Below are 11,302 nucleotides of genomic sequence, written 5' to 3'. Positions count from 1 at the left end.
TTTGACTCCTCTGTGTCTTACATATTTTCTACCTTCCAGCTACCCAACAATGGCAACTTAGCAACTTTTGTCCGATCTCCAATTTGCCCATCATTTCAAAAATACATGTACTTGATAAAGCAGTCGCCTCTCAACTATAACAGCATCTTCAACATAATAGTCTCTTTGAACTCTTTCAATCTGGTTTCCATCCCGCCCACAGCATGGAAACTGCTCTCCTAAAAATCAAATTACCTTCTTCTCATTGCAGATTCAGCACTTAACATAATTCTCATCCTCCTTGGCACGTACTCAGTTCATCCAGCTAAAATCCTTCAACTCTCAGTCCTCATCTAAAGCAAGTCCTCAGCTAAAGCAAGATGGCGGAGAGTCGCACAGCAGCGGTGAGTCAGGAGGAAACTTCATGACAAAAACCAACGAATCTGGACCCAGAACTTCTGGGTAAAACTGCTGGAATAATCGCTGAACTTAAAGAAGACATCCGTCGTTTAAGAGCTGAGCTTGAAATGAAGGACTCACTTATCTCCAAGTTTATGGATGTCTCCTTCGCGCAGTCGAAGAGGCTTACCTCACTCAACGCCGCACTCCAGGACACAGCTCCATGGGATCCTTCTACCTGTCCACGGCCTTCATCATTTTCCACTCCCAAACACAACTCGCCAGATGAAGATGTGGTTGTCCGAAGGCCCAGAAGGAGTTTAGACGAGACTCAAAAGCCCCCAATCCTGAGTCTCTCTGACCGATTTGCAAGCCTGGCTACAGATTCTCCGGCTCCTTCTGCATCGGCCACAGCGGCGCGGACTCCGCCGCAAGTACACCTGTCAGCGCTTCACCTGCTCCCCCGTCTCCTCCTCCTCTGTTTTCCCCGACGACGGCAATAAGCAGGGATTCCATTATAAGGAAGGTCCGCTTCATTAACGCAGTGACTCACTGTTTACCCGGAGCCACAGTGCTGGATATTCTGGAGAAACTTCCAGAACTGTTGTGCTCCTTTCCTTCCTCTGTGAGGAGACTGATTTTAAATGTCGGTTTTAATGACACTTCTTATCGAGAGTCTGAAACAACTAAGAAGGCTTTTATTGAACTTTTTAATTTTTTAAAATCATGCCCATTTACTGTTTTTATTTCGAGGGCCCCTCCTCTCCCTCTCCTGTGGCCAGGGCCGTTTCAGCAGGCTGCTGAGCCAGAACACCTGGCTCCTGTCTTCTTCAAGCCTGAATGGATTTTTGTTCATTGACAATTTTAACCTGTTCTGGAACAGATAATCTTTTTACAAAACGGATGGGATCCACCCCAGTTTACTGGGTAGTAACGTTTTAACAGCAAACATCAGACACTGTGTCCTGACTTCACCTGCCCCCATCACGTCCACACCAGTCCAAACCACAACTTCTTCCGTACAAACATCTCTGTGCAGAAAGACTGACTGGTTTTGGCATCATCCTCCCACATTTCTCCACAAACTGCTTCAGCCACCCAAACTGCTTCCCCTCCAAATCTTGTTGCCCCTCCAGCCTATGCCATTACAACCATTGTCACAGACAGGTCTTCGATGAGGAGACGAGCTGGGAGGAAACCAATTATTAACAGCCTTCGCTCACTAAAGGAAGCAACAAAGCCTGAGGAAGCAGTGCCAAAAACAATCAACCTTCCACTTTTAATATGGCACTCTATAATGTTATGTCTATTTCTAACAAAACATTTATTATCAATGATTTTATCTTAGACTATAACATTGATTGTGTCTTTTTAACTGAAACATGGCTGAGCACGGAAGCCCCCACTGTTCTCACAGAAGCCTCTCCCCCTGATTTTAGTTTTGTTTTTTCATGCAGAGAGGGCAAAAAGGGTGGTGGTACTGCATCTATAATGTCCAACTCATTTGCAGTAAAGCAAATTTCATTAGATCAGTACCCCAGCTTTGAACACCACGCCTTTGTTTTTAACGGCCCTCCAGTTTTATGCATTACATGTATAGACCACCAAAATCAAACACTTGTTTTATTGAGGAGTTTTCTGAGTTCTTAGCATCTGTCCACACTTCCTTTAATATGATTTTAATAACAGGTGATTTTAACCTGCACGTGGACAGTGAGACAGACTATTGCGCCACTCAGTTTATGGACTTGCTCACTTCTCTGGACTTTAAACAACATGTCATGCAGCCGACTCACAACAGGGGGCACACTCCTGACCTTGTCATCAGTCATGGTTTACCCATTGTTGATCTGGCGGAATCTGATCATTACTGTGTGCCTTTTAACATAACTGGTTTTAGAAAACAAGAGACCTCTGTGAGAATGGTGAGGAAACGCTACTTAACTCCTGAAGTGGTCGGAAAATTTATTTCAGCTGTTCGCTCCCACTCTCCAATAATTTTACCAGCCCCCTGTGACCTACTTGTACAAAGTTTTAACAATAAATTGAAATCTAGTCTCAACTCAGTTGCTCCGCTAAAATCTAAAAAGATCAGAATCAAATCCACACCCCCTTGGAGAACTGAGGAAATTAAAAAACTGAAGGGACAGTGCAGGGCCGCTAAAAGACTTTGGAGAAAACACAAGCTCGAAATTAACTATCAACTATATCAAAATCAACTACAACTATATAACCGAACAGTAAAACAGACTAGGAATTCATACTTTGCGAACATCATCTCTGAAAATAAAAATAATCCCAGAGTCCTCTTTAACACAATCGAATCTTTGATCAACCCCGATGTGAACAGAAACACAATACCAGCTTCTGCTTCATTGTGCGAGGACTTTGCAGACCACTTCAGGAGCAAAATTGATTCTGTAAGATCAAGCGTTTTAAACGACCAGAGAAGTCCTTTTATTGAAAATGATGACTTGATCTTACCTGAGGAAGCACTGGACAGTTTTGACCTGGTTGATGCTGCAACACTTGGTCGAGTTTTCTCCCAAGTTAATCCAACAACCTGTTTTTTAGATCCCATCCCCACATCACTTTTTAAATCATTTTACGGATCTTTTGAGAGCGAGATTTTAAATATTACAAACTGCTCTCTTCAAACAGGTGTTTTTCCCACTGCCTTTAAAAGTGCAGTGGTGAAACCATTACTGAAGAAGACAAATTTAGATCCAACAGTTTTTAATAACTACAGACCAGTGTCTAACTTGCCATTTTTAAGCAAGATTTCAGAAAAGCTTCTTTTTTTCAGTTTAATGAGTTTCTCTTAAGTAAAATCATCTTTGAGATAAACCAGTCAGGTTTTAGAGTGAACCACAGCACCGAGACGGCCCTGGTAAAGATGGTTAATGATATTAGATATGCATTGGATTCAGGTCAGATCTCAGTGTTAGTTCTTTTAGATCTAAGTGCGGCCTTTGATACTGTTGATCACCTGATCCTGATAAACAGACTAAAAAACAGGACTTTCAGGGACTGTCCTTGAGTGGTTTACCTCCTATCTCATTGAGAGAAACTTCATGGTGAGCAGGGACACGTGCTTCTCTGGGGTCCACAGTATTGAATGTGGTGTGCCTCAAGGTTCCATCCTTGGCCCCTTGCTTTTTAATATCTATGCTCAACTTTGGGGAATGTCATCAGGAGGCACAACATCAGCTTTCACAGCTACGCTGATGACACCCAGCTGTACATATCCATGTCTCCTGATGACACAAGGCCAGTAGAAGTACTTTTTAATTGTATTTTAGATGTGAAATTAAGGATGGCGAATAATTTTCTGCAGCTAAACCAGGAAAAAACTGAAATTTTAGTTATCGGTCCTGAGGCCAAGAGAGAGAAACAGTTTTTGAAACTACAAGAACTTTCATTAAGCTGTTCAGAAACAGTCAGAAACCTGGGTGTTATTTTTGACTCTGAGCTAACTTTTATCCCTCACATTAAACAACAAGTTAAAACAGGTTTTTATCATTTTAGAAACTTGGCTAGAGTCCGCCCGATTCTCTCTCTTGCTAATATGGAGATGCTGATGCATGCTTTTATTATGAGTAGAATTGATTATTGTAACGCCCTGCTTGCTGGTCTTCCAAAAACGAAAATTAGGAACCTTCAGCTTCTCCAGAATTCAGCTGCAAGAGTTCTCACAAAAACCAGACAACGGGCTCATATCACTCCAATTTTAAAATCCCTGCATTGGCTCCCCATAAGCTTCAGGATTGATTTTAAGATCCTTTTAATGGTTTTTAAATGTCTTAACGGCCAAGCGCCTTCTTATCTGTCAAATCTTTAGGTCAAATATGAACCCTCGCGGACTCTAAGATCTTCTGGCACTAGTCTTTTAGTAATTCCATCTGTTAAAACAAAAACATATAGAGAGGCATCTTTTCAGTATTATGGCCCCCGTTTGGGGCTGCACGGTGGCGCAGTGGTTAGCGCTCTTGCCTCACAGCGAGAAGGCCCCGGTTCAAATCCCGGCTGGGACCTTTCTGTGTGGAGTTTGCATGTTCTCCCCGTGCATGCGTGGGTTTTCACCGGGGACTCCGGCTTCCTCCCACCGTCCAAAAACATGCTTCGTAGGTTAATTGGTGACTTTAAATTGCCCCTAGGTGTGAATGTGAGAGTGGATGTGTGTGTGATTGAGGCCCTGTGACAGACTGGCGACCTGTCCAGGGTGTACCCCGCCTTCGCCCATCAGTGGCCGGGATAGGCTCCGGCACCCCCGCGACCCCGAAAGGGAAGAAGCGGTCAAGAAGATGGATGGATGGAAGAAGATGGCAACAGAGGGAAGCAACATCATAAAACAACCAGGACTAGGTGATAAACTAGAATGGGCGGGGCCTGTCTACACACACACTCTATAGTTACACACACACTTGTTGGCCAAAATAGTCTCTACATTTAAACTAAACATACTCACATATACTATACATATACTATACATGTACTCAATTCAACTATAACAGCAGCTCACACACTCCATCATACAAACCCATTCAGATAAAGACTTTCATTCTGTCACACAAACGGTTAGTGCTAAAGTGAGCTGATACCTGTGCTCAGGTGAGTGTTTCGGGGATGACACCCAGCTACAGTATAATACTCCAGTAAACCCAACTCCTCTCTCCCACTCTCCTCCCTAACCTCCTGCTTACTTGAAATTAAAAACTGGTTCACTCAAATCTTTCTTAAACTGAACAGCAGTAAAAAAGAATTATTACCTGTGTCTTCTAAATCCACCTTTCCTAAAAGCTCAAATTTTACACTTTCTTTTGACTCCACCTCAGTCTCGCCCTCCCCCAAGGTAAAGAGCCTGGGTGTTATCCTTGATACTTCAGTCTCTTTTTAACCCCATATAATTAACATCACTCGATCCACCTATTGTCACCTGCGCTATATAAATCGTCTTCTCCCCTCCATCACTGGCCACTCCACTTCCATTTTGGTCACTTCATGCCTTGATTACTATAATGCACTTATCTCTGGTTAACCTAAAAAAAGTTTCAATAAACTCCAACTGGACCAGAATGCAGCTGCTCACATTATTTCTAGAACTCCACCATTTCATCACATCACCCCCGTCTACCAGCAACCCCACTGCCTCCCAGTCAAAATCAAGAATGGCCAAGTCAAAGTCTAGACCTGAATTCAATCAATAATCTGTGGAAAGAGCTAAAAACTCCTGTTCACAAACGCTCTCCATCCAACCTCTCTAAACTCGAGCTGTTTTGCAAGGAGGAATGGGCAAAAATTTCAGCCTATCGATTTGCAAAACTGATAGAGACAAACTCCAATCACCTTACAGAATAATTTTGCACGCCTTACTTTTTCAGTTTATATTTGTCAAAAAAAGTTTGAAATATCCTATAAAATCAGCTCCTCTTCATGATTGTGCCCCATGTGTTGTTGATTCATCACAAAAATACTGTTTTATATCTTTGTTTGAAGCCTGAAATGGGGCGAAAGGTTGAAAAGTTCAAGGGGGCCGAATACTTTTGCATGGCACTGTATATACTGTATATGTATGTTCCTTGGTTTGATTAAGCAGCACTGACTACAATAGTCTGACTGAAATGTGTTTGTTTTTAATTTTGGAAATCAAGTGAAAAGTTTAGGAAAAGTCATGGAAAACATTCCTAAAAAAATCTATGACCTCTGGTGTTATCTTCATCAGGCAGCTTTCTACTTCTTTCCTGTTTACAGTTTAAACCAGAACATGTCCAGTTCTATCTAAAGTTCTCCAGAACCCTTCTGGATGATTCAGAAGAGGATTGGGAGAAGGTCATGTGGTCAGATGAAACCAAATGAAAGTCTTTGGTATAAACTCCACTCGCCATGTTTGGAGGGTAAAATATACTGTGTTGTATCCAAAGAACGCCATACCCACTGTGATGCATGGGGGCAGGAACATCATTGTTTGATTTACTTTGATCCAAAGAGGACAGGACGACTGATCCTCATGGTGAGATTTCCAAAAAACGGTCAACAAAACAGTCAAGTAATGTTCCATCAGTGAGAACATTGAGGATAAAATATGACTTGATCATCCTGCACAACAGTGATCCAAATAACCAAACCCAGAAAACTAAGAAGTGTCTGCATAAAGAGCATTTGAAGGTTCTGGAGTGTTCTATCTGGTCTCTGGACCTTAATCCAATAAAGAACATCACAGCTCTGGAGAAGATGTGCATGGAAGAATGGACCAAAAATAGCAGCTACAGTGCAAATCTGTTTAAGACTTATAGGAAACCTTTGACTTCTGTCACTGAAACCAGGATCATGCTACAAAGTCTTGAGGTTTTTGTTTAAATTCCTATTTTCTACTCCATCACACGAAAGAATTGTTTAAAACTGTGATTTCCTGTTTTCTTTGTTTACTTTCTGTCATTCACAGTTCAAGTGTATCTATGATGAGGATAACAGACATTATATCTTCAGGAGGATAATTTGCAGAATCTGTGAACAACAAATAGCTAATACCAAAGCTGGTATTATGAAACATTCCAGAAGATGTATTTATTTGTATGGTCAGAGCTTTACCTGCTCACTGTATGCCTTTAGCACCTCCTCCAGGGGAAAGGTGAAGCGGAAGTTTCCATACCGGGATTTTGGTGAAAAGACTGGAGAGGTGGCAAACCTCTTCAGGCCGATCTCCCCGCTCATACCGGAGTACTTCTCCTCCATCAGTTTCTTCTCTGCAGCTTTTATATCTTCATTTCTCACAGACAGACTAAACCAAACCAGAGGTCCTCTATATGGATTTCTAAAGCCTCCCTTCTGCCGGATTCCTTTCAAGCCGGCTGCTGTTGTGTCATGTTTCAGAAAACTGACCTGAAACTGAGGTTGAGGATACTCTGGGATGTCATCTTTGTAGATGTACTGGTTATCAAGGCTAATTTCTCCTGCTGCTTCCTTCAGCTGAGGCAGCTTCAAATGCTTTTTTTTTACATATTTCTCCATGGATCCTCTCCTGTTTGGTCGCTCCTCCATGTTCAGGTGAATGAAGATGAAGATGAACCAGAATCAGGTCCTGACTGTGGGTTGATGTGTTGTTTTGGAAAAAAGAGCGTCTGATTCTGTCAACCTGGAACTGTTCTACAGCAAACAGAGAAAATGCAGATTATGTTGGTGATTTAATCCGTAAACAAAGACTGTAAATCCACAACGAAGAAACTGGTTTGGGTTCTGTAATGCCTTCATATGAAGAAATTCTGTAAAACTCTGACAACAGGAGTGAATAACAAATAATAATGAATTTTATTTAAAAAAAATCCATATGTTTAATATAACAAAACATTAGTAACAAAGAAACATTTATGAAGAACAGAATGGATCGAGCCCTGGGTTCAATTCCCCCGGTTGTCCACTGATCTCCACCCAGATTGGGTCCTTAGTCAAGACCCTTGACGCTGCTGCCTAACTGGGTCCCTGTGCCCCTCAAGTACAGGGTTGTGTCAGGAAGGGCATCCGGTGTAAAAACTCTGCCAAATCACTGATGAGAAACAGTGGGTGCTGTTACGCTGTGGTGACCCCGAAAGGGATAAGCCGAAAGTGAACACACAGAATGGATGAAGGGCTGCATGGTGGAGGTATGGTTAGCGCTCTTACCTCACAGTGAAGGTCCTGGTTCAAATCCTGGCTGTTCTTTCTGTGTGGAGTTTACACGTTCTCCTCTTGCATATACGTGGATTCTCCCCGGAAAGTTTGGTTTCCTTCCACAGTAAAAAAACAGGATTCATGGGTTAGCAGCTGATTCTACATTGTCCCTAAGTGTGAATGTAAGAGTGTTGTTCAAATTAAGACTGCACAACAGACTGACAGTCTGCTCAGGGTGAAACTCGCCTTCACCCAACAGTAGCAGGATTGGCTCCAGCAACCCTGAGACCCTGAAGGGAATCAGCAGGTTTTGAAGATGAATGGATGAACAGAATAAAGACGTAAATTGACGAAAGATCTAGGTCCAATCTGAAGTTTTCCCTTCTCCCTTCCCCTTAATTTGAAGTGGCAGCTGAAATCGAAGTCGTGCCCAGATTATTATTTTTTAAATTTCACCCTCCAAACAGACGGGTCCAAAGTCCACCATTGCAAGAGTACTCTAATTTGCGTTGCGCTGAGAAGCTCTTTTCTTCACTTTGGTGCGCTCTGAACCACAGATGTTTACATTTAAATATAAGTAATGACTTTATGTTGTAATGTGACCTTTTTAAACAGCCGCTGTTGTTATGTATTTTCAAGCTCTAGAAGCTCCGCGCTAATGCTAGTAGATCAGTGATTATTGATGACGTCATCGATCAAAAGTCACATCTGAAATATTAGACAGTATTTTTTTTTAACCACCCTTCATTTGTAGGGATACATCCTTTTAAACACATTTGAAGTGAACAACATACAACTCTGCAACCACAACCCAAAATACAAATCAAAGTGTAAAAAAGCAACAGACTTTTATTCACAATAGCATAAAGAAAGACAAGAGTCTCAGCTTTGAGGATCTGTTTCTCAGTTCTCAGGTGTTTGTTGGTTATGGAATATATAAATAGAATATTTAAAATATATATATTTATTTACATATATAGAATGATTTCCTGCAGACTCTGTTCCTTCACATTATCAAGAAAAGTCAAATGGTTCCAGTTTTTTCTTCTTTTCTAATGTCTCTAATTTTCTTTACATTTTGTGTTGATGTTTTCTCTCTCTGTTTGGCTCGTGTGCTGCTGCACGTGTAACCCCCCAGCGCGCACTTTCTCTTTCTCTCCGTTTCTTTTCATCCGTTAAATATTTTTCCATTGCAATTCTTGAGGTTTAATTAAATATTTCCTCTCTCTCTCTGTGTATATCATGGTCACTAACAGTTCTTCGATCAATTGTTTAGTAGGGCTGGGCGATAAAACGATAATTATCGCTATTGCGATGTTAGTTTTTTTCGATAGTGAAATTAGTCTTTTGCGATAAACTTTCGTTTTAAACGAACACGGGAGAAACGCCCTTCTTCTTCTTCTTACGGAGCGGCTGATTCTAGGAGCCCAGACTGAGAAGGGGGGCACGGAGGTCCCGAATGATGACAAAAAGACACAACAGAAAACATTATTTCAGTAAACCAATAACCAATATATAATCGCAAATACTTTTATTTTTAATGTGAAGGTAACGATGTTTATATATTTTGTTTTGGAAACATCGACACCGGACCCCCCTCCTCTAAATTGAAAATGGTTCGGTCCGACTGGATTATTCTTCGGCAGCTGTTTGATCCACAGAGTGTGAGGGGGAGAAGACACGCTTTAAAATCAGGAGTTTAAACACCCAATTTAGAGGAGAACCTCCATGAAAAAAGAAAAAGGAGACAGTCTGTCTATTGCTGCGCGTCACGTCACAAGTTTCATGTCAGAGAACCGTCTCCATTCTGAAGTTCATTAAAAACAGGCTGGAGCATGCTCAGTCAGGACCACTTCAAGGCATTTATGCTGATGTCAACAGAAAAATAAATTCTTATGTCCATTGACTGTGACAAAGTAACAAATAATGTTCCAGAAACTGGTTCACTTCTTATGTGGTATGCTGTAGATTCTGGAGTTATTATGGTGATATTTTTTTTCAAATGTTAAAAAAGTTTAATTTATCTTTTCATTCACATTTTCATACAGGAAAATATTTCTGTTAAAACATACGTTTTTATTATAACTATTTGCTATTAATGACCCCCCCCCACCCGAACTGTGATAAAACATTTATTTTTTATTCTAAATGTTACGGTTGGGCAAACAGGAGGAAACCCAGATGCAGGAAGGACTCGAAATCAGATGGGAAACGGTGGAAAGGGTTTAATAGCACTCCAAAACATAGAAAGCAAACAGGACTCTGCGACAGAGAAACACCAGAAAACCATAACTTAAATACCTGAAACACTAATGAGAAAATAATATGCAGCTGAGGCAATCAGGTCAGAGCAAGGGAGGAGGGGCAACCACTGCTGGACGTAACATCACCCCCCTCACAAAGTCCGGCTTCCAGACGGACGACGAGGCTGGTTCGGGTGATCCCGATGGAAGCAGGCAATCAGCTCCCGGTCAAGGATGTGGCGCTCAGGGACCCACTGACGATCAGCAGGACCGTATCCCTCCCAGTCCACAAGATACTGGATGCCTCGACCAACCCTCCTGGAGGCAAGGAGCTGACGAACGGTGTAGACAGGGCCGCCATCCACGAAGCGAGGTGCAGGAGGGGATGCAGGGTTAGACTGGAGGAGAGAGCGTCTTGCAGGCTTCAGCTTGCTCACGTGGAACACTGGGTGGATACGCAGGGTGCGGGGCAGATCCAGCTTGACGGCCACGGGATTGACGACCTTGACGATGGGATATGGCCCGATGTACCGATGCATCAGCTTCCTCGAACCCCCCTTCAGTGGTACGTCAGCGGTGGAGAGCCAGACTCTATCTCCTACCCTGTAGTCAGGAGCAGCAGTCCTTCTGCGATTGGCCACAGCGGTGAAGCGCTCCTGGTTCCGCAACAGCCGCTGACGGAAACCCCTCCAGGTGCGCTGGCATCTCCTCACAAAGGCAGCTGCACTCGAAGTTGAGACAGCCTGTTCTTTGTGAGGAAAAAGGGGCGGTTGGTAACCATATGCTGCCTGGAAAGGTGAGTACCCTGTGGAGTTCACTAGAGAGTTGTGAGAGTACTCTATCCAAGGAAGCTGGCTGGACCAAGTACTGGGGTTCTTTCCACACATAGCTCGTAACGTCGTCTCCAGGTCCTGGTTAAAGCGCTCTACCTGGCCGTTGGTCTGAGGATGGAATCCAGAACTCAGACTGACCTTGATCCCGAGGAGTTTGCAGAATTCGGTCCAAAAGGTGGCGACGAACTGTGGTCCACGATCAGA

The 11,302-nt window shown here is 42.6% G+C and overlaps 1 protein-coding gene across 1 annotated transcript in view; it reads right to left on the bottom strand.

The window, feature by feature from the left end:
* The window catches only part of LOC118599619, a gene marked incomplete at its 5' end in the record, with an annotated part of 29,897 nt that extends 21,798 nt beyond the window's left edge, over positions 1–8,099 (bottom strand). Inside the window, 2 exon segments of the mRNA XM_036215171.1 lie at positions 6,967–7,521; positions 8,035–8,099. Of these exon segments, the coding sequence (XP_036071064.1) occupies positions 6,967–7,416 (450 nt within the window).
* Between the last annotated feature and the right edge of the window lie 3,203 nt (positions 8,100–11,302).

The sequence above is a fragment of the Oryzias melastigma genome, linkage group LG14 (assembly GCF_002922805.2).
Source record: "Oryzias melastigma strain HK-1 linkage group LG14, ASM292280v2, whole genome shotgun sequence".
Classification (NCBI taxonomy): domain Eukaryota; kingdom Metazoa; phylum Chordata; class Actinopteri; order Beloniformes; family Adrianichthyidae; genus Oryzias; species Oryzias melastigma.
The sequence above is the reverse complement of the archived record's forward strand: the minus strand, read 5'-3'. Positions and strand labels throughout refer to the sequence as shown.